The sequence below is a fragment of the Brassica rapa genome, chromosome A09, assembly GCF_000309985.2.
Source record: "Brassica rapa cultivar Chiifu-401-42 chromosome A09, CAAS_Brap_v3.01, whole genome shotgun sequence".
Lineage (NCBI taxonomy): Eukaryota > Viridiplantae > Streptophyta > Magnoliopsida > Brassicales > Brassicaceae > Brassica > Brassica rapa.
This window is the reverse complement of record NC_024803.2, coordinates 487681-510006: the sequence shown is the minus strand read 5'-3', so window position 1 is coordinate 510006 and position 22326 is coordinate 487681. Positions and strand designations below refer to the sequence as shown.

The 22326-nt window shown below is 38.5% G+C and overlaps 4 protein-coding genes and 1 pseudogene across 8 annotated transcripts; 3 read left to right on the top strand and 2 right to left on the bottom strand.

Moving 5' to 3' along the window:
• Nucleotides 1-18: 18 nt before the first annotated feature.
• On the bottom strand, nucleotides 19-2253 carry LOC103836949 (probable mitochondrial import inner membrane translocase subunit TIM21). 2 transcript variants are annotated; one of them, XM_009113277.3, is made up of 9 exons: nucleotides 2046-2253; nucleotides 1864-1973; nucleotides 1439-1504; nucleotides 1331-1349; nucleotides 1128-1255; nucleotides 788-966; nucleotides 653-701; nucleotides 431-550; nucleotides 19-347 (listed from the first exon to the last, which is right to left on the bottom strand). In XM_009113277.3, exons 2-9 carry the CDS (start codon nucleotides 1969-1971, stop codon nucleotides 189-191), a joined length of 828 nt encoding a protein of 275 aa, XP_009111525.2. In that variant the 5' UTR covers nucleotides 1972-1973; nucleotides 2046-2253; the 3' UTR covers nucleotides 19-188. The 2 variants fall into 2 exon arrangements, with proteins under 2 accessions (XP_009111525.2, XP_033136955.1); XM_033281064.1 differs by having other exon boundaries at nucleotides 1128-1349.
• A 74-nt stretch (nucleotides 2254-2327) lies between these two features.
• On the top strand, nucleotides 2328-4143 carry LOC103836951 (annotated as a pseudogene).
• A 300-nt stretch (nucleotides 4144-4443) lies between these two features.
• Nucleotides 4444-11745, bottom strand: LOC103836952 (CCR4-NOT transcription complex subunit 1). 3 transcript variants are annotated; one of them, XM_009113278.2, is made up of 28 exons: nucleotides 11388-11745; nucleotides 10935-11160; nucleotides 10737-10839; nucleotides 10344-10665; nucleotides 10075-10188; nucleotides 9861-9989; nucleotides 9602-9781; nucleotides 9309-9503; nucleotides 9007-9144; nucleotides 8788-8910; nucleotides 8587-8715; nucleotides 8312-8457; nucleotides 8111-8219; nucleotides 7889-8035; nucleotides 7758-7805; nucleotides 7556-7684; nucleotides 7234-7479; nucleotides 6925-7071; nucleotides 6703-6834; nucleotides 6572-6619; nucleotides 6359-6505; nucleotides 6228-6289; nucleotides 5913-6066; nucleotides 5606-5797; nucleotides 5433-5537; nucleotides 5210-5344; nucleotides 4910-5119; nucleotides 4444-4816 (listed from the first exon to the last, which is right to left on the bottom strand). In XM_009113278.2, the coding sequence occupies exons 1-28, from the start codon at nucleotides 11490-11492 to the stop codon at nucleotides 4610-4612; spliced, it is 4128 nt and encodes a 1375-aa protein (XP_009111526.1). In that variant the 5' UTR covers nucleotides 11493-11745; the 3' UTR covers nucleotides 4444-4609. The 3 variants fall into 3 exon arrangements, with proteins under 3 accessions (XP_009111526.1, XP_033136952.1, XP_033136953.1); XM_033281061.1 differs by having other exon boundaries at nucleotides 11284-11491; XM_033281062.1 differs by lacking the exon at nucleotides 8788-8910.
• Nucleotides 11746-11809: 64 nt separating this feature from the next.
• Nucleotides 11810-12662, top strand: LOC103836953 (probable plastid-lipid-associated protein 11, chloroplastic). Its single transcript, XM_009113279.3, has 2 exons — nucleotides 11810-12367; nucleotides 12438-12662. Exons 1-2 carry the CDS (start codon nucleotides 11850-11852, stop codon nucleotides 12535-12537), a joined length of 618 nt encoding a protein of 205 aa, XP_009111527.1. The 5' UTR covers nucleotides 11810-11849; the 3' UTR covers nucleotides 12538-12662.
• A 247-nt stretch (nucleotides 12663-12909) lies between these two features.
• Nucleotides 12910-22018, top strand: LOC103836954 (transcription factor UNE10). Of its 2 annotated transcripts, XM_009113281.3 has the most exons (6): nucleotides 12910-14494; nucleotides 14568-15036; nucleotides 18081-18173; nucleotides 18290-18355; nucleotides 18844-19227; nucleotides 19308-22018. In XM_009113281.3, exons 1-6 carry the CDS (start codon nucleotides 14412-14414, stop codon nucleotides 19392-19394), a joined length of 1182 nt encoding a protein of 393 aa, XP_009111529.1. In that variant the 5' UTR covers nucleotides 12910-14411; the 3' UTR covers nucleotides 19395-22018. The 2 variants fall into 2 exon arrangements, with proteins under 2 accessions (XP_009111529.1, XP_033136954.1); XM_033281063.1 differs by having other exon boundaries at nucleotides 18844-22018.
• Nucleotides 22019-22326: the final 308 nt, after the last annotated feature.

The following is a 22326-nucleotide window of genomic DNA, read 5'->3' as shown; positions in this document are numbered from 1 at the left end:
AGCAATGCTAGAGCAACAGATGTCTGATCCCAGAGTTGATGATAAACGTAAAGCACAAGTGTAAAACTGTCACACTCGTTGTTCTCAATAACCCTTAACTGATAAAACAATCTAAGCCTTTTATGCCTTTTATGAGTGTTGACTGGACCAAACTGAATCACAATAAAATAGATATAAGAGAGTTGTGTCTAGGCGGGCAAATAGGACTCCAGCATCAGTTTGGCTGGGGAGGGAGCTAAAATCTCTACGATCAGGTATGTGTATTTCCATTCCTTATCTGCCTTGTCTTTAAACATCTCTGTGTACACTTTCCCGGCTCCGTGAGGCCCACGGATGAAGAAGTTTACCTAAAAAGCAAGCATGTTTAATTTTGATTAAGTTTCCCTTAGCTTTTCTATACAGAATTTAATGGGCAGAAGAATAAAATTACCTCCACATGCTCGACTCCGTCTTCATCTGTAAATACTCTGTTAGGTATACGTTGGCGAGCAGCTCGGTTTCTGGTTTCTTGCCCGTAGCCTGTGATGGGGGATCCAATCCTTACCCTCACCTAAACAAACAAGTCAATCACAGTAATCTCCAAATGTTTTGGTGGCTTAACACACCACATATATGATCATCAATGTATGGGGAGTTTATAGTTTCTTATTACCTGACCGTCATCTTGAATTCTCTTCAACGCTTTGTCAAAGACCTTGTACCTATACAATACAGATACAGAGTCTTCAGATTCCCCAAGTATCAGCAGAGAATGAATATAAATAAAACTAGAGTTCTGAAGCCTCACTCTTTTGGTTGAAATATGAGCTCTTTAAAGACAGCGTACCCAGAAGCCCCAGCGACCGCAAGCCCGGCCAGAATAACAAAACTATAGGAAGCACCTTCTGTAAAGGTTACAGGCTTCTCCGGGATATGGTACGTCGGAGAATCAAAAGGATCCTCCACAGTCACCACCTCTTTCTTAGCCTGTAGAACATTTTGCAAAGGATCGGCAGAGAAGCATTATTAATGTCTATGACACGGCAAGTAATATTTTACATAAGTTGTCTCATTGTGATAAATTGGGGAAAGTAGACGCTAGGAAGAGATTTAAAAGGAGGAGGTCAGAAGCATATTCTTATAAACACCTTATTGTGATGTTTCCCAGGTTCTTTAGAAGTTTTCGACGCAAAAGATCTAGACAACAAGCAAGAGGGCCTGATGTTCACTGGACAAGATTCCATACGTTGCGGATTCCGAAAGCCAAACAACAGTCCTGCAAACAGATCATCGTCAGAACAACCACAATACAACCCTGGGATTTGAAATTTCACATTAATATTTTGCTGACCCTTAGCTCCATTTGAGACCTGCATAGGAAAAAAAGCACGATAAGAGCAATGAAACTAGCAGGGCTATGATGGCCAATAGGGAAGTTATTAAACCCTAAACATCTTACCACACTCATGAGACCAGAATCGGGAATGGCTTGCCTTGATGCTCCTGTTTGTGCAAGGGTTATCAACTGCACCGGAAAGAAGAAACAATTAAAAGGGAAGAGAAACAAGCACAGAGTATGAAGGTGTTTGTTTGTCACTGTAGAGATCAAAGCAGGACCAGAAAAGCATTCACCACATCATGATAAGTGTATTTGATGTTGGAAACAAGTACTAGTAAACTCGAGCAGGATTAGAAGAAAATAAATTTGTTCAAGCTAAGTTTCCTTCTTCTTTTTTTTTAATTAAACAAAAGACAAACAATTCATCACTATGTGGAAGAAGAATCAATAGCTGAAAGTTCCCTCTCTCTTGCAAAAGGAATCTAATAACACAGATACGGCACGCTAGTTTCTCTGGAAAAAGTGGTAAGGAGAAAAAGACAAACCGATTTTCGGATTGCATAAGGATGTGAAGCGGAGGAAAAAGGGAGGGTCGAAGCCAGTTTCGATTTGGATAGGCTGCCGATGGATCTCCTTAGGAAGCTCATCATCATCTCTGATCCAACAAAATGATAGAGTGAAAAGTTAGGAGCCGGCGGAGGATAAAGAAGGAAGCCTTAAAACCTACCTCCTCTTTGCTTGGGGTTGCGCAGCACGGCGAGCAAAGCCGCTTCTGGGGTTTTACCGTCAACACGTGACACGTACGCACGTAAGTAATGTGGGCTCAATATTGGGCCTGGGCTCTCAATTTTATTGAAGATGTTGACAGACAGGATTAATGTAATGAGCTTCTCCTTTTATTTCCAGATTAAGCGCGAAACCAATTTCCTTTCCCCCAATAAAATCCAATCCAATACCAATTGATAATTGTGTGGGTATATACAGACAAAATTCTAAATTGTTTTCTTTGGTAGCATCCAGTCATCCTTATCACGATAAGAAAGATATTCCTAACCCAAAGTTTACCTTGTGTTTGTTTATAGATTTGAAAATACAAAAGAAAAGAAACAAGTTGATAATACCCCTAACGAACGTGTATGAGAGGAAGGCAAAAGGTGTTAGTGGTAAGAAGTGGTTAAAACTTTTGAAATGATAAAAAGCAGAAAGTGAAATCCTAATGAGAGAAATCCCCAAATTCCTCATCGAACATGCACAATTCCAAATTGGATTACAGCTCCCTCCTCCTCTCTGATCAGCTTCTCCTCCGCGTCTTCTCCAAGCTTCCCATTTCTCACCTCGTCTCCACTTCGCTCGTCTGCAAGCGTTGGTTGTTTCTTCACGGCCGCTTGGTTCAATCTCTTAAGCTCCTCGACTGGCACTTTCTCGAGTCTGGTCGCCTTTTCGCACGCTTCCCTGCTCTCACCCAAATCGATACCGTCCCTAGTTCATGTCTCCGGCTCGCGCCAAACTCGGGTGTCTTGTTGTCCTTTAAACCCTCCTCCTTCTTCTCTCTTCCTATCAGCAGCAGCACTAGTAGTACCCATCATGATGACTTGTCTTCCGACAGGATTCACCAAGGACTCCACTTGATTGCCCAAAAGTATCCCAATTTGAGGAGAATTGCTGTGTTTGGCGCGAGCGAATACGGCCTGGCCACCCTCTCCGACACGTGTCGTACATTGCAGGAGCTGGAGCTCCATTGTTGCGGAGATTTGTCCTTAAAGGGCATTTCAGGATGTGTAAATCTGCAGGTAATGAAGCTGACAGCAAGGATGGATGGGGGGTTTTTCACGACTTCCGTGGTGGTGTCCGACATCGGGCTAACCATTCTAGCTCAAAATTGCAAGAGGCTAGTTATGATGGCATCAAGGCAATTGGGGAGTGCTGCCAAATGCTCGAGGATTTGACTTTTCATGACCATCGGATGGATGCTGGTTGGTTGGCTGCTGCTCTCTCTTTCTGTGCCAATCTCAAGACCTTCAAGCTTCGCTCTTGCAAGTCTATCGATTCTAATCCCGGCCTCGATGAGCATCTCGGAGTCTGTCCTATGCTCCAGGAGTTGCACTTAGAACGGTGTCACCTGAGGGATATGAAGAGCACTAAATCTTTCTTTCTAGTTTGTGGCAATGTTCGGGATATTGTGCTCCGTAACTGCTGGGGTTTCCAACACGATTTGTTTGCCTTAGCCTCACTCTGTAGGTAAGGAAACCCTTTTTTTTTTGTTTTATGATCTTTCTCTGATGGAAAATGTGTGTCTTTGTTAGGAGAGTGAAGCTACTTTATCTCGAACATTGCTCATTGCTGACGACAGGAGGTCTAGAATCAGTACTTCTTTCATGGAAGGGTCTTCAAAGACTAATGGTAGTCTCGTGTAGTAAGATAAAAGACAACGAAGTTACTCCAGAACTTGCTTCCCTTTTCTATGTGCTGAAAGAGCTCAAGTGGAGGCCCGATACGAGATCTTTGCTGTCTGCAGAGCTTGAGGGTATCAGAATGTGGAGAAAAGGCGGTAAATTTTTTACCAGTTTAAAGGGTTGAAGGTCAAATATCACCGGAGCAGCATGCAGTAAGAGGTTCGCACGGGAACAGTATTGTTACTGAACAATGCATGTCTTCCTTCAGCTTCCTCGTTGTAAATGTAGCAACTTCTGTACGCCTTGAATTTTGAAGGCATACGGGTTAACTTGTCTTAGTGTAATCTTTATACTAGTGTTGATGGAAACTTTAAAAGAATACGACGCACATCAAGAGAATAAAACATATCCCTCTTTGGGATTTTTAGTTCCTTTGTTGGTCATTCTGGTGTATGGGTGACCATTCTCTGCAGGTTGAAGCTCTGATATAAGAGAGCGGCGAGTTTCCAACTCATTAGACTCTTGAAGCTCGTGATATGAAGTAGTCGATGGTAATGACTATTGGCTTGCTGACTTGACGTTAGGAAACAGCAGAGGGACTGTAATACCAATACGGAAGGCTTTTGTCGTTCCCGGGAGGAGCATTCATCCTGCTTCTTACTCAGCTTTGCATTTACCCATTGCATTGCGATGCGTTGCAAACAATCACGGTTTTTTGTTCTTTAAGAGTAATTTTGTTAGTGTATATATATGGACATCCCATAGCTTTAAAGGATTATACAAGCATGATTTACATTCCGTCTTCTTTATGATCTTCATTTTGTACATCAATTAGAAGAAGACTACTCTATTCTACGACTTTACATGATATTATCTGATGCCACATTTACACATATAGCTAAGTGTTCACCCCCGCTTCAGAACTGGCAACTGATTCAAATACTTCCTCAATTCCTGGTGCACACCTTATGAACCCTTGTTCCCTAAACCCATATCTAGGATTCTTGGTGAGCTCCGTGACCGTGAAGACGAGCCCCCATGGATGTGGCCCCTTCACGGTTAGGCGCTCCAACAACACTCTTGTTACCTGCTCCTTGATGATTTCCTGCACCATAATGCATCACCACTTAATATACAACACATGACGATGATGTTTAGAAGTGTGTTTCCTAGCAACAAAGCCTGTTTATCTCCGTACCTGGTCCGACTCAAAAAACAGATAGAGCATGATGTAGGAGAAGTAATGTGTGTGTCTGTTGGGATGACCTAGCTGGTTGGCAATTGCACTAAGCAACAGGTAAAGTCCTTCCGCGTCAAGTTCACAACTTAAAGCCTTGAACATCTGCATGGCGGCAGTATGTGCATTACTCCGACTCTCAGACACGTCTGCCTGTAGCTGCTGAATAGCCTGTAAAAGAAGATCCCGCCCACCAGATTAACATAAAACTGTTTCCAAAACCCACGTAGAAATAGATATTCGTTATGAAAAATAGCATACCTGCAGTCCAACATAGAGGACAAGTGCGTTGACCAATGGTACATTGTATCTAGTGCCAGCTGAATCAGCCTCACTGTTTCGGAATAGTAGGTTATGCTTCAGTCCATTTAGGAAACTAAAATCATGTTGCCTCATCTGCGTAAATCATGAGAAGAATTAAAGACAGAGCGTTGACGCAAATGAAAAAAAAACAAAAAAACACCAAAAAAGTTTGTTTTCTTACCGAAAGATACTCATCCAAGTGGCTCTTCATTCGCTTTTGTTTAAGTAGAGCGTCGATTTCAGAAAGGATACATGGAGCTTCAACTATCTGAGGCAGTCGATCAATCTGCAGTCAACTCATACTTAGTCTGGAGGACAGGGAAACATGTTCCATAACTGAATATGATCAACTACCATCAAGTTTGGAGTCGACGGGTCTGGAACCCTCATGTTTCGCGGATAAGCACCTAGGATAATGTTCCGCATTTGTACGCAACTGGGAGGAATGACATTACAGAAAGTAAAATGGTAACCACAAAGAAACTCCGGGTACTCATGAAGCAACATCAACAATACTTCCAGTGTGCCTTTGTATAGCAGATAAACCTACGGGAGTGTTAAACAAATGTATATATCACATATATATATATATACATATGCAAGATCATCCATTCATGTTCTTAATAATGGATTCAAAAGTCAAACAGGAGAAGGCACAAACCGGTCCGCTTAGCTCAGCACTTCTCAAAAAAGGCTCAAGAAACTGAAGCAAACCCACCAGCAGGTGTTGAGCATACGGCCAACCCTTCTGACCATTTAGGGAGAGTAGTTTGAGCATGAAGCTTCTGTGACTAACCAGTTCTAGCCACGCTAAGCTGGAAAATTTTCCAAACACCTTAGTGAAGCAATCAAAGCAAATGAGGAACAAGTATGATCACCCGATGAAAGGACGAACGATGTGCCAACAAAAAAACTCTACTGCTTGTCAGTTGGTTTAACTAAAATGCTACAAGAGAAACAAGTATATGTCGGTAACCTGAACGCGGGGATTTTAAGAGGCTGCAGCGCGTGAAATGCATTTGCGAAAACTACTAAAACCTGCTAAAACAATTAGAACATCAATAGCAAAATAGATAGCAACAACTTTACAGACAAAATCAGACGCACCTGATAGTTTTCACTATCGGTTATATGGTCCCAGGAAGATAAATCAAGCAGCAAGTTGATGAACAATCTGAAATATGGTCTTGGATAAAGTGGTGTCTTTTCGTCATCTGCGTCCTTTAAAATAGATCTCACAATGACAGTCACTATCTGCAGTCAGAAATCAATGTCAAACCTTGTCTAATCTTTTCACAAATAAATGAAAAATCGGCTGACCTTCGAAAGAAGAAAGGATTTGCAGCTAAACTCCTGCTCACGAAAATACTGAAGGGGAGCAAAATAGAAACTTAGCCAGAATGTATTGAGCCAAGTTGAATGCGATGAAATAGTCAAGTAACAATATGTACATCCAAGATAGAAAACACAAGTTTGGCATAGATATCGATGGCAATGAATGATGGTTCCAGAACTTCCTGAGTAGATTGCAGGGCACCAGAATTCGTTTCCCGAGATGATATGCAATGAGCAATAGAATATTCCTAAGGAAACAGAGAAATCCAGCTCAATAATCAAGGCCTCTTGAATATTTTTCATGTCTTGATGCTGAAAATATTTGAAGGCGGTATTACTGTAAGAATACGGAAAAAGCTCTCAGTTTTATCATCTCCCTTCAGTAGTCCACTTTGATATAAATGCAAGACATGGCGGGTACGTGATGCATCATTTTCACCAGGGTGACTGCAGATCTGACACCATTCAGAAAAAAGCATGGTTGCCTGAACCATAGAGACAAACATAACAATAGAGTAAACAAACGCCTCCAAAACGAATATACAACCAAAATTTTGTACGTAGAGAGACTACAAGTATCATATTTTCATTAAGAGGGAAAAGCCATAGCACTGAAAGGGACAACCAACAGTGATGTCAGAATTAACCTGTGGCAATAACTTTGAATGAACGCCTGCATAATGAATGCCTGCATTGGTAGGTAGCTCTACATGGTTTTGCGGAGAAATATTTTCAGATTTAAACTCATCGATCATCTGTGGTCGGGATCCCTGGGCCATACCAACATCTTTGTTCCTAAAATCAGGATTTCCATCTATTTCTCTGTTCCGGTTCTTCAGAAGGGAAGTTGGTTTTACACTTTTGATATTAACCCCAATGTTCTTGAAAAAAATCTGAAGAAGTGAAACAACTCTTTGATACACAAGTGGAACATTGGTCCATCATATTCAAATTCTACTCAGTACATACCTCTATCTCAAACTTCAGGTTCATTTTAAGGTTTGGCATTGAATAAATCTCTGACAGCAACCCGAGTATAGGCATAGTCCATGGATTCGGAGGTTGATATGCAATACTGCTTTGGCATGATTCCAAAACCTGAAGTACCATAACTTAGAAGCCAGCCTACAATCATATAAAAATTTAGTCTTATGGATCATCCCACGCAAACCTTTGCAGTGAACGGAAGGATAGCAATAAGCAGCCCTTTTTCATATGCCTGCAAAGAGAAGATAATAATAAGTCCCACAACAACAAAAAAAGAATGAGAACCAAAACAGTGAAATAAAGAGCAAGAATTACATCAATTATCAGTGATTTTGGATCTATTTCACACGCCCTTAAAACGCGATTCCTTCCAATGGTCACCTTCCCAAGCCAGCTGCCTAAGTTTTTAAGCAAGGACCGCTCTTCTGAATCTGACTTTATGAGCGCTGAACCTAACAGAACCTGGAAAAGAAAAGTAATTAAGGACTGATGTCCCAACAAAATAAAAACAGCACAGCAAACCTTTGAAAAAGTTACCTTGCAGTTCTCATAGGAAGCTTGGACTATCTCCTTGTATAATTGCTGGGAATTAACTTTGTCCAAGAACTTCAAGTACAAGTCATGAAACTGTTGCTCGGTACTCACTCTGTAACGAATTTAACACAAGCAGAAAAAAACAATAAGAAGAGAGAGAAACTCCTATCATCACTTGCATACATATAGCACGACAACATATACCTTTTTATGACCATATACTGGGCAAACCAAGGGTAGTACTGAATAGACAAAATTTCAGAGAATTCTTTCCCTTTGGATTCAACGTTTGCTGCTGAGACATTATTCATTATGAAATAGATTTTGTCCTGAACTTCTGAAGGTGGCGCCTGAATTAAAAGATGCCTCTCCTTGTCATTGTCGAAATAAATAGTAGAATTTTGACACATTGGTCATCATAATAACCTAAAGGTCATCATATGCTTTTCAAGTTTCAAAAGTACATCATACTATGTTACCTCTATTGGATTATCCTTTCTCTCCGCTGCAGCAACAAAAGTTCCTATGTTCAAAACTGCTTCATGGACCTTTTCTAATTCTTCAAACAGTTGACGTGATGTAATTACGTTAGTATGCGGTTTCAAAGCCTGCACAACATCACATTTTATCAGAAAATAAAAAAATCTTACATATGTATGAAACCAAGAGGGGAAACTAACATTCAAAAGGAAAGATGTTGCATCCAAACAAAGATCTGACATAAGATCAGTGGAACGGAACTGTTTGGAAAAAATATCCTTCGATTTCTGAAAATGAATGTCTTTGATAACCTTGAGGCACTCCTAAAATTACAAAACATGAATTTATAATGTGTATGCCATTTTCTCAATTACACAGAAATCATAACACAAACTTGCTAGTAAGAAATAATATACTACCTCAAAAAGGACATCCTTGTACAGAAAAATGCATTTTGACAACCAACTCTCAATCTCTAGAAACCCTCTCTGTGAGGCAAGGATTGCCAATTTGATGCCAAGTGACAGCGGAACTGAGTTTATAACAGAAGAGAGAATCTGAAATAATTATATCGGCAAATGATTAGTTGATAAATATAGAGAAGCTGAATACGAAACAATTTAAGGTAATAGAGCTAGGGTCGATTGCAAAACTTGAGCTACTTCTCCAAGCTACTTATGGGATGCAAATGAAAATAACTCGATTTTTTTCCCACAATTACCTTAAGCTCATGGAAGATATCAATTATTCTGAGCATGCTGTCTGGTCCGAGATTTTGGGCATCTAAAAGACCCCAAATAACAAATTCTCTATTCAGCTGCCAGAGGTTAAGGACAAAACCAATATCCTGGGTATTCTTTATCATCAGGGGAAGTAAATCAGATACCACCTCACGCTGAATGATATTACAAGCAGTCTGCAACAACGGTAGCCATGTACACAGCCCAACACAAACATCAAAAAAAAATCAAGGTTAAGAGCCTATATCACCAAAGAATAGTATCCAGAAATTACTTCAATATGAGTCATCCCAAGAAGCAAGGTTCTAGGACAATGGACCAGTGGATACTGAAGCAATGAACGAACTGAAACAGCATGCCCACTCTCGGCCAACTGGCATAGCACATCTAAAAGATCAAGAGACCGCCATGCATGATTGGAAAGTGCTAATTGCTCATCGATGTCCATAGGCAACTAAGAAAAACACAGCTGGTCAGACTAGTAACAGTTAACTGGAGAAGAACATGTCTGACAATGATGAAATAGATCCCACCAGCTTCCTAGTAGAGTGGACAAAGGTGAATATTTCTGGCGGTGCCAATACTGCATGCTTAAGAAAAGATAGCTGACCCTCCATATTTTTCCACACAAAAGAACAAATGGCATGAAGAGGAAATGGGTCCTGCGAGAATTAGTTTTAAACCCTTGAAACAACAATATAAGCGGAAATCAAGAAATCATGAAGATTATCCAGTTTGATAGCACACCTTGCAGATATTTCTAACAACCATCATGAAAAACAAGAAAGCCTCCATGTTAGGAATATCAAATCCTTCATGATCCAGATTTTCAATTACAGTCGGCCAGATTGTGCCAGGAGCCTGCAATGCATTAGCAGACAATAGTAACAACAAAATCACAGTCAAGGAAACGAACAAGGATCGTTTGATAACGAAGTAGAGAAGAAACACTTATATTATCTATTGAAGCTGAAACGGTGACTGGCAGAGGAAGAAGCAAGGATTTTAGAACTTACTAGCTGTTTAATTGTCTCAAAAAGGATGTCAACATTCCATGACTTTGGTGTGTGAAGTTCGGTTGGGGTGCAACATCCAAGGGACGAACTGAATGTTAGAAAGGCGTCGTAATTATCTTTAAGACCAGCATACGTACGAACAACAACGACAAGAATTCTTGAGATAGCAGCCTCTGTTAATGGCAAGAAAAGGGACAAGATCTCTTTGCATAGTGAGGCATCAGAGGTGAATCCATAACCCAATTCTTCTATGAGATCTCCCACACTAGTCTCCTTCGCAGTTTCAGTTAAGATAGCATCAAGGCTATTTAAATCCATGCTCCTAGAGCAAAGAGGGAAACCATATTAGAGATACAATCTCTGCCAAACAGAAAGGAAACTAATAACCAAAACCTGAAAACGTCAGCTTCATGCAGTCCCACTGAAGGGAAAGGGTTGGGAACAAATTGGAGTTTATCACTAGACTGATGGCAGGATAAAATCTGCATGAAGGAATCTAAATGTTTTGGAAGAAAAAGAAGACTGTCAATCTCAGCTGCACAAAAAAGAAAGATATCTAACGGAGAGGAAAGAAGAATCATGGAAAGTTACCAGTTGTGCTTGCATCAGAGTGAAATGCAGTGACGAACTCTGGAGTGACCTCAAAACCTTGGAGTGCGCAAGAAAGCAGTGTCGCGAAATAAGGCATTTCCAAGACACGTTTGAGAACCAAGGATACTACATTCTCAATTTGCAATCTATTTGTGTGGCCTTCTTTCCAAAAGGTGAAGCAGGTCTTGAGAACGCAAATGCTAGTTTCTACTCCATAGTCAAAGAACTGCAGTGAAGATTATTGAATCATCAAAAAACGATAGAAAAGCAAGCCACGCACCATTTTTTCTCTTGCAACAATTTGATTTCACAAGAATTCTCAAGAACAATAAAAAGATATGGAACAAACCATAACGATGATGGATCCCATAACTCCACAAACCATTGCTTAATTCATCCTCGAGAAATTGAGTCATATACACATAGCCGGAATAAGAGAGAGAGAGAGAGCACCTCACAAATCTCTTGGGCCAGAGAGTGATAGTCGGAATCGTTGAATTCCATAAGTAAGAACCGGACATGACTGGAGACCTTGGAGGGAATCATGAGCATTGCCATCGGAGATCCAACTTCAATGCATGAGTCGAGTTGAAAGGACTTCGATATTCGATCGTTCGTTCGTTCATTCGCGTTGGGTTTATTGTTTGTGTTTACGTTGCCCGTCTTCTTCACCCGATAATCTTTCTTTAACTAATCCTAACAATTTAATTAGGCTCGGCGATGGTCGAAACGTCGTCGCATCAAAATTACTAACATAAGCCCATTCAGAGGGACACCATTATTTTTAAAGCCGAGCCCATCAAAAAGCCAATTGTAATCTCATTGGTTTTTAAAGCCCAGTCCATTAAAAACACATACATTCTCTACGGGAATGGATCAAATCGATTCAATACACAAGACAACAAACAAGGAATAATGGCGCTCGCGCTGTTAGCATCTCCTCCACCTCCGCTCGGGGGGGTCCGTCGCAGTTTTGGAACAAAGTGTTCGCTCTTCGCCGCACAGCGAGCCAAGCGGAACCTGATGGATCTCATCTCCGACCAGGACCGAGGTCTGAGAACCCAGAAAGACGCCGTGAAGCGAGACGCGATCGTGAATGCCATCGAGGCCATGGCGGTGATCGGGGGAAGCTCCGTCACCACAGGAGATTCGCTGTCTGCCACGTGGAGACTACTGTGGACGACGGAGAAAGAACAGCTGTTCATCATAGAGAAGGCGGGGTTGTTCGGCACGCGCGCTGGAGAGGTACTGCAGGTGATCGATGTGAGGAAAGGGACGCTCAACAACGTCATCACTTTCCCGCCCGACGGCGTTTTCTTTGTACGCTCCGATATCGACATCTCTTCCCCGCAGAGAGTCAATTTCAAATTCACTAGTGCCGTGTTGAGAGGAAGCAATTGGGAGATCCCACTCCCACCATTTGGCCAGGGCTGGTGAGTTCTTCTTCTTCATTACGATAATAGTTTAGTGTTTTGAGACTAGAGAATTTGGTTTTGGTTGCAGGTTTGAAAATGTGTATATGGATGGTGACATCAGAGTGGCCAAGGACATCAGAGGGGACTACTTAGTTGTTGATCGTGCTCCTTTTAACTGGAAAGAATGATCTGTTACTCAACAATGCATCTCCTCCTTTTTAATGATCTTTGTTTTGTACATCAACACTACACTACTCTATTCTACGACTTTACATCATCTACTTTTAATGCCAAATGCAGACATTTGCACATATAGCTAAGTGCTTCAGAACACCACACCACTTTCACAATTCCTGGTGCATGCATGTCTTATGAAACCTTGTTTCCTAAACCCATATCTTGGTGAGCTCCATGACCGTGAAGACGATCCCCCATGGACGCGCTCCAGCAACACTCTTGTTACTTGTTACCTGCTCCATTCATCACCATTTATACAAACATGATAATGACGTTTACAAGTGTGTTTCCTAGCAACAAAGGCTCTCTCTCTATCTCCGACACAAACTGATAGACACATGATGTAGGAGAAGTAATGTGTGTATCTGTTGGGATAACGTAGCTGATCAGCGATCTCACTAAGCAAGAGGTAACGTCCTTCCTGGCGGCGACATGTGCATTACATTATTCTGATTACCTCCAACGACGCCGCCTCATCTAGCATAGTTTCTTCCATATCAACCAGCACCGTTTCACCAATCACTTCTTCTTCCATAGTCACCTTCATTTTCTCCATAGTGACATTCATCAGTCGACTACCATCACCGCAGTCACCACCACCTCAACCACCACTAAAAGGTAAATTAATTGGTTTAAAAAGAAAAAAATTATTGGTCACCGGAAATCTATGATCGCCTTTCGGGAGTGATGACGCTCAAACCAGTAGAGAGAAAAGTCAAGGTAAATCATGTGACCTTGTAGTGATTAACGATATGATGATTCAACAAATGACACTGAAAATGGAAATCACAATTGGAGAAGTGAACGGTGAAATTTATGTACTAAGTTGTACTATATATTTCTTATCTTTGTATCAAACATAATAGAAATCATAGTTTGTGGTAATACAAACATTTGTATACAAATTGATATGAAATGTATTCGGTCCCTAAAAACAAAACTCTAAATCCAAAGCAAACAATATTTCTATCATATTTGTGAAACACATAATAGAAATATATCATATTCTAAATTTATAATGCATTTATAAAAATTGTAAAATGATAAAACTATAAGTTATGAATATGATATATATATATAGTATATACAATACTAAAATAAAATTAATTATATGATAAATATTTATAATTTGAAATAAAACTATATAGTTCATATAAATTTCATATATTCATCTTATATGTACTTTCTAATATGATAAAATTGTATGAAGTATATCTTATATTTGACATTAAACTATACAATTCATATAAATGTGAGATTAATAATTTATATTTTTGTACGATAAAATTGTATAAAATCATATATTAGCATAATTTTATTAGTAATGTTATAATTGTATATAATCTAGTGATTTAACTATCATATGATATTTAATTAATATATTTGTTGTCTGTGAAATGAGTTTAGTTGAATAATATTTTTATTTATTTATTTTTAAATCAAAGTTTTTGCCTAGTTAGATGCCTAATGAGCAACTTCTACAAAGTATAATCCTAGTTGGAGTTGAATAACATTTGAGTAATCAATACATATTATTTTGTCAAATCACACTTTATAACCAATCAAACTATACGTTATTAGTTCACATATTTACCGTTAATCTAATAAAGCTGTCAACAAAACATTCAACAGCTATCAAACAGGACTTTAAAAGAAGGGACCTAGGCCATATATAAGTAGTCAAGTATGATGTCCCTACTTCTCCATTGCTACCAAAAGTTCACATAATAAAAATTTCAGAAATTAAGAAAGAGAACACCCCCAACAACACAATATATCTTCTAACATTGATAATAGCAATATTATCACACAGCACAGCTTTGAGATGAGCCAGCGTGTTCCATACTGCCACATCGATGATAGTCCGGCGGCCACCGTCGGCTCCACAAAAGCTGCATATATCCCCATGTATAAACCTATATATATTTCATATAAATATACAAATATATAATAACTTAAGTTATCTATATATCATTTGCAGGCTAAACTACGAGGTAGCCGAGCTGACGTGGGAAAACGGACAACTGGGGTTGAACAGCTTAGGTCCAACGCAAGTGCCTGCTCCATCAAAGAATTTAAGAGGCGCCGGTGGAACATTGGAGTCGATAGTAGACCAAGCTACTCGCTTTCCTAACCCTAAGCCCACCGATGAGCTCGTCCCATGGTTCCACCACCGCTCTTCCAGGGCCGGCTTGGATGCGCTTGTCCCCGAGCAGCAGAGCCAGCCAGACACCCACGTGGACTCGTGTAGCAATGGTCATCCCATGGCTGGTGGAAAACGAGCCAGAGTGGCCTCAGAGTGGAGCACCGGCGGGAGCCAAAACCTAACGTTTGAAACATACGGTTTCACCTCAACATCGCTGGATGATAATTCCAGCTCCGGCGGGAAGCCTTGCACCAAAACCACGACCATTTACGATCATGACTCCGTCTGCCACAGTCGCCGACAGGCAATTCCTTATTTCATTACTATACACCTTTTAATTAAATATTGTCATCAGATATATATATATATATATCAATATATATATATACTAGAGCCGGGTCCGCGCTACGCGCGGATAACATGTTCAATTGAAGTAAACTTTTAATTTTTGGTATTTTTAAGTTCTAGAAATTGGAAGTTATTTTTTGTGTATTGTAGAATGAACCATATAGTAAATTTGAATAATATATTAGGTTGAGCAAACAATTTTTTTAGGATAAAAGAGTATATGAGTGGACATTTTTAATTGACGTAGAAAGCAGTAATTTAAATTTTAAAACAGTTGACCGGTGTCGTTTGATGTCTTGTTGTTCATCCCATGTGGAGTTATGGCTTCAAGCTTAGTATAGCAGTTTATTCCTCTTTTGGAAGCGTTGTATGATATCAATGTCGGTGTCGAAGTAAAAGCGCGATCCAGGTGTGGTTGTGAGTGATAGTTTTCCTGTAAAAGTGAAATATTTGTAAGCATTTATTTTGACGTAAATATTATGTTTAGTTTATTACCTTCATGTAACCGTGGAATGATATTTGTGATGATTACGATTTGGTTTTTTCTGGTAGATATGTGATTTAGCTCCCTGAAATTTGCCGTCTCATTGTCCCAGATAGTTAGACGTACCATTTTGGATCTACTAAAAATAATTGTATTATATATTTATTAGTTAAAATAAATATTATTTAATAAAGTGTTAGTACCTGTGTAAATGCAATCCAACAAAGATCTTGGAATATGTGTTCTTGTTATATAAATCACTTCCTTGGATGAGGCATATTCGACCAACAACATCTCTGATAATATTTTTTTATAGTGAGGAAAAAGAGAATTTATTTGTTTGCGAGACCCCGACAATGGTTTTTTTTTTTACCTGGGAAGAAATTGGTTGCACTTGCTAAGCTGATCAATTGGGGGTAGCGTTGGGGCCGAAATATGTATGAAGGTATTGGTGGAATGTTTTCTTCAATCTGTGTAATAATTGTTGTCTCATTGATATTGATTATGTAGGGTTGAACTGTAAGACTGTACCGTTGGTTATTGGGAAGGAGATTAAAATATCTAATGTGATAAATTTTCCCTTTTTCGAACCGTTGGTACATTTTGTCCGACGTAGACATAGGCACCCTCCCTTCCATTTTCTGTTCCTGTTGAGTGGTTTAAAGCAATCATTTCATATGTAGTTGGAAAGAATAAAAACATAGTATTTTTTAGACAAACCTGGATGTCAAGACAAATGAAAGTTGTTCATAAGAAAGCATTTTTGTTTTTGTGATTTGTGATGAGCCACATCCTAATGGTCCTAGCGATTATTGGTTGTGGTCCGAGGTTGTTGTTCTTGTTATTGTGATCTTCGGCTGCATGATTTGCACAGATAACAGTGTGATTTATTTTTTATTGACCTTTTTTTTTAATTTTTTGAAGTGAACATAGTTATAATTTGTTTGTTTTTAAAAAAAATTGGATTTCTTTCATTTAATTTAATATAATTAAAGAATATGTATTTGGAGTGACCAAAATTTAATTTAATTTTTATTTTGAAGTGAAGATAGTTTGTTTGTTTGTTTTTTATTGCCCATCAAAAGGACGTAGCATGAGTATTTGGAAGTGTTAATTTTTAATTATTTTGTTGGATTTAAATATAATAAAAAGGAACTCTAAGAAGTAATGTCAACATTATGTCAAATCAGTTATTTAGTATACATTATATTTTATTATTGGTTGAATAATAAATATTAATGATGTTTTATTTTAAAAATGTATAATATAAATATGTTGTTGTAAAATTAATACGGTTCATAATTTGTATTTTTAAATACAAAAAATCACTACTATCTGAAAGAAAATCTACCTTAGATTTAAGTATTAAATTAATATATCAATACTAATAATTTTTTGATTCAAAAAGGAACTTGTAAATATAAAATACCTCCTAGAAGGGGAGGATCTCTGGATGTTGATTTGTCCATAGTGTTGAGATCAGCACTTCTTTAAACAAAATGAAGAATATTAAAATGATTGTTCAGATCGACCACCAAAAAAAAAGGGTTACCTAATTGGCTTTTGCGACGAAGGGGTAGAGCTGGTTGATCGTAGACGATTTCTTACCAAATGACGTTAGGAGGTTTTCTCGTGGGATTTTGTATCTACGTGCAGATGTTGATAACTTAAACGGAATACCAATGCTATAGACTAATCGTTTGAATAGCTTACACTGATTAGGTTGAATAACTTAGACTGATTTTCTGCAGAGGGAGACGACGGATAAATGTTATGGTGAGCGTAGAGTCAAAGCTTGAATATATATTTTGATTAACATTATGGTTTTGTTTCCATATCTTTTGTTTTTTGTATTAATGGCAGAATATATGTTATTTACTTCTTAGTGAATGCAAAAAGATTTTTTGCTAGAAGAATATTACTATGGGGCCAGTTAAACTTGGTGAAATCGTTTTTGATTTAGACGTGTATAGCTAGAAGTCTATCTAATAATTAACAGCTCAACAAAAATCAATTCATGCATGCATTTGTTTTATTATAAGGCAACTCGTAAAGGACGTATTCCTTATTGTTTGCATGCATTGCAATTTGTTTACGTGTTCTTAGTGAATAATTAACAGGTACACATAATTAATGGACTGGGCTGCGAGATTGTTCTTTTAATTCGAAGCCCACTCGCTGTAACCAAACCAAACTAAAGCAATTTTAATTCGAACCTCATTCTTTTAATTCGAAGCTCACTTGTTGTAGCCAATTTTGTAACCAAAGCAACTTTAATTTGAACCCCACTCACTGTAGCCAATTTTGTAATCAAAACCAAGTCCAAATCTTTTATTGCAATTTTAATTGGAAGCCCAATCCACCAGTGACATGGTAGTATGATTGGTGGGGATTATTTTGCCCATGTGGCATCCCTTATAAGCTCTCAATTTAGCTTCTTTTATATAGTAGGATATCACTTTCTATTTTTTTCTTAACTAAAACAATATTTTCCGAATTACAACAATCTAATATAGATGGAGGAAGAAGAAGAGAAGCAAGCGGGAGGAAAATCACCAGTTCCAACTAAGAGAAGCAGAGCCGCTGCTATTCATAACCAAACCGAACGAGTATTTCATTAATTCAACCTCTCTTTTTTAGGAAAAGCTTTTATGTTATTCGTACTGTGTCATAATAATACTCAGTAAAGATAAGAGTGACTGTCTCCTGCATGATTTTGTTGCAGAAGAGGAGAGATAAGATCAATCAAAGGATGAAGACTTTGCAGAAACTGGTTCCAAATTCCAGCAAGGTTCCTCGTTTTACATGCATTATGAACTATCACCGCTACATTTTTATTTTCCTCTTTTCACTATATATAAAATACTGTAGTTTTTTTTTTAAATACTAGTTGATTAGTAGGCATGAAAATAGCCGTAGTGGTGGACCAAATGGAAGTGAATGTATCTGGAAAAATGGACCTCATACGATGATTCTACTCCACACACTTTAGCTCAGTCTCTTATTGGTTTGTCCCCCTAAAAAAATGATTTTGTACATCTCTTTACTATTTGGTCCGGTTGGTCCATTCATACGACCATAATTATCATATGCCGCCTTCTGGCTGTCGACTTAATTCAACCAAAACAATCAATTAATACTGTCAACCTTGCTGAATAGTGTGTTATTGTACACGCATGCTTGCCTAAATATGTTCATGGATCATCCCTTGTGTTTGTTTGGTCAAATAATGCATAAAAAGGAGCTAGCCGTTTGATAAAATTACATTTTTGGAATTAGACGGATAAAGCGTCGATGTTGGATGAAGTGATAGAGTACTTGAAGCAACTTCAAGCACAAGTGAGCATGATGTGCAGAATGAACCTGCCTTCCATGATGCTTCCCATGGCCATGCAGCAGCAGCAACAACAACTTCAACTCTCTCTCATGTCCAGTTCCATGGGTTTAGGGCTTGGCATGGGGATGCCCGCTCTAGGTCTTCTCGACCTTAATTCTATGAATCGAGCTGCTGCAACGGCTCCTAATATCCATGCCAACATGATGCCGAACCCATTTGTTCCCATGACTTCTCCACCGTGGGATGCCTCCTCTTCTACCGACACTCTATTTCAGTCTCCTCTTACCCACGATACTATGCCAGCCTTTCTTTCATGTTCCTCGCAGGTTATACAACTCTTTGTTATTATATATAACTTGATGCTTCATTCTTGTCTGAATCTAAATAATTTTTTTCCCAATTGCAGCAAACGACGATGGAAGCATATAGCAGGATGGCGGCATTATATCAGCAAATGCAGCAACAGATACCTCCTCCTTCAAGTCCAAAATAATTATATTATCTAAGTTTAAGTCTACATATGTATTGCAGATCTTCACCATACATATTCCATTGTATTTTATATGTTTAGGGCCTATAGGCTACACATGAACTTTATATGATATACTTTCAAAAAAGGCCTGGTTGTAATTATATTTCGTCCCAAAAATGATAATTATATTTGAGTGAATATGTAACATCAATGTAAACACATAAACGAGCTCCAACTTTCTAAAGGAGCGTGATTGCAGTATAGGTACAATATAGATAAAAAAAACCTTCGTTTTCAGGATTTTAACTGGGCCACCAAGAATAAGTAAAAAGCCAAAACGGAGGAAAAAAACGGCATATGCTTTGTCTGCAAAATTCCACAATAATATGCTACAAGAAACAAAAAAGGAAAGCTAATATTTTATTTATAAAAAGGTGTTGTAAATGATTGGGTGTCAAGTAAATCTGGTCAGGCGTGGATCTTCATAGGACGGCTCAGGTGATGCAGTTAGGCGTAAATCTTCATAAGACAGGTAGTATTGTCAGTTGTCGAATCGTCTATGTAATATTTCCTATATCATAATTGTAAGATCGTAATAAATCAGCGTTAAAAAAAAAAAATGATTGGGTGTCAACATGTCAACTTGGCCGTGGCTACCACCACATGTTTGTAAACAAAATATAACTTAATAACCAAATCCAAAATAATGCCAAGTTTAGTAATCAGTCGTCATGACCACAAACCCTAGATCCCATTTTTCTGTTTACTAAACATACGTACACTGGATTTTTGTTTCGTTTCTTTAAAATCAAAACAAGAAGTTACACGAAGATGCTTTCGATGATATATAGTTGATCTGGCCATCACAAAAGTTGTAAAAGGAGAAAAATCAAATCAGATAACTTCAAATGTCGACAACAGTTGGTTTGATAGTAAGTATGATACTTCCAAAAAAATATGAGTAGCCCCAACTAAACGGTGGTTGAAATGTCTAAACTTCTACGATGTTTTTTTATTTATCCTTTTTAATGCACTTTCGTAGATTTGATAGAATCATTAGCACAAACCAATAAATAAAATAATCGTCCTGATTGCAGACGATTAGATAATTATAGTGTGTCACATGTGTGGTTTCTAAACATGAACCGCATGAAAGTAAAGTCAAAAGTTGAGTAAATACCGATTCCTTTCACACTAACAACAAATGAGAGATCACTATTGTACAGAATGTTACCCTGCCTTACCAAAGGGGGAATCTTTTCCCGACCCAATGGGCAACCAAAAGAAATAGCTATTTTCTGTAGCTTTTATGGGGGTAGAAGCCCATGAAAAAATATAAACCTCTTTCAGTTCAGTCTTTCGGATACTCTACATTTTCCATTAATGAGTAGGTCCTTTGTTTTCCAACAAAATAAACAGCCATGGTTGAGGGTAATGAGAAGCACAAATTTATCCTTTTTCCAAGTAGGGAACAAAAGTTACGTGAAAAAAGGAACGTGGCACATTCGTTGTGCCACAGTTCACCCGGTAGTGGGTATCAAATGACTAAACGGGAAGTCACGTTCGTTGACACATTGTTCTACTTTGGTCCTTCAGTCCTTCTCTCACTTTAACACCAAGTCATCCTGATTCCTGATCAAGAATTCAACAACTGTACCTAGATGTCACTAGGTGGCCATGTAATTATCAGATCCACATATTTAAAAAAACCATACATTTTTAGTGGGTGAGGGGGATTTTGAAGCATGCACAAACAGTGTGACATCAGACATTAGTTTACTTCTACAATTGGAAAATTTTTAAAGAGTTCAAGCGCGGAACAATTCCTCGCTTGCGGGAGCCACCACGAGCGAGCGGCTAATAACACTACGGGTGATGAACCATCAATCTTATTAATTGCTTGTTTCTTTACCATCTTTCACACACAACTAGAAAAATCTGATTATTAATGGGCTTTCTACGTTAGATACATTGTAAGAGCATTTTTATCGCTGATAAAAGATGGGGTTCTTAAAAATTTTACGACCTGGGCCCCACAAAAAGCATAAGACTCGGCTCTTTCGTGTGCAAATTTTTTTTTGATTTTTGTTATGTTTGCAGGCTCTACTGATACGTGGTTATCCGCGATTGATTAGTGATATATGGTGTTTTATACATCTTGTATATATGCTTTTAAATTGGTTTTCAAGTCTTTATCGAGTCTTCTTAGTCCTTTTCGAGTCATTACAGGTCTGGAGTTGCATTGGATGGGAGATGAACCAGCTGGAACAAAAGAGGCAGAAAACAGTGCAATTTGGTGGTTTTCACGCAGAACAGTCTTGATGACTGTTCCGGATAGCGGAGCAACCCGAGTGATTGTTCCGAGTGAGTGTTCCAGCGGCAGAGATTTTTAAGGAAACTACAATCATTACGGGATTTGCCCTAATTATCCCTATTTTCTCTCCCAGTCGCCTGTGGCTTTGATATATCATATTTTCTGTTTCTCTTTATCATTCTACGCTATTCTAGACAGAAGAAAACCATTGGAGACTTTAGAATTTGAGGATTTGCTTATTGTAAAGGGAGAAGGCTCCATCTCTCTCGTCATAGAGAAGATTATCCTGAACCCTATTCTTATTCTATTGAATTGCATGATGTTTTATTCAGTCTTTGTCTCTGTGATTTCTTTGTCCATGTCTAAGTAGTCGCTTGTTAGGTTTAGGGTGTTAAGGATCATGGATCAATGAGCTAGACACAAATAGGATTGTTATTCTTTGATATCTCTGTCTATTGTTATGCTTATTGCTTATGTTAAACTGGCCATTTAGCATCTGATCACAAGTTTAATCTATTCATCAAAAGTGTTTTAGGTTACTGGAAATAGCATAGATAGGCGATTTGTCCTTAGCCAACGAAAGCTGATGTTAAGGCGAATCGTGAACAAATTGAATCTGAACTTAATGCTTGTCATCAT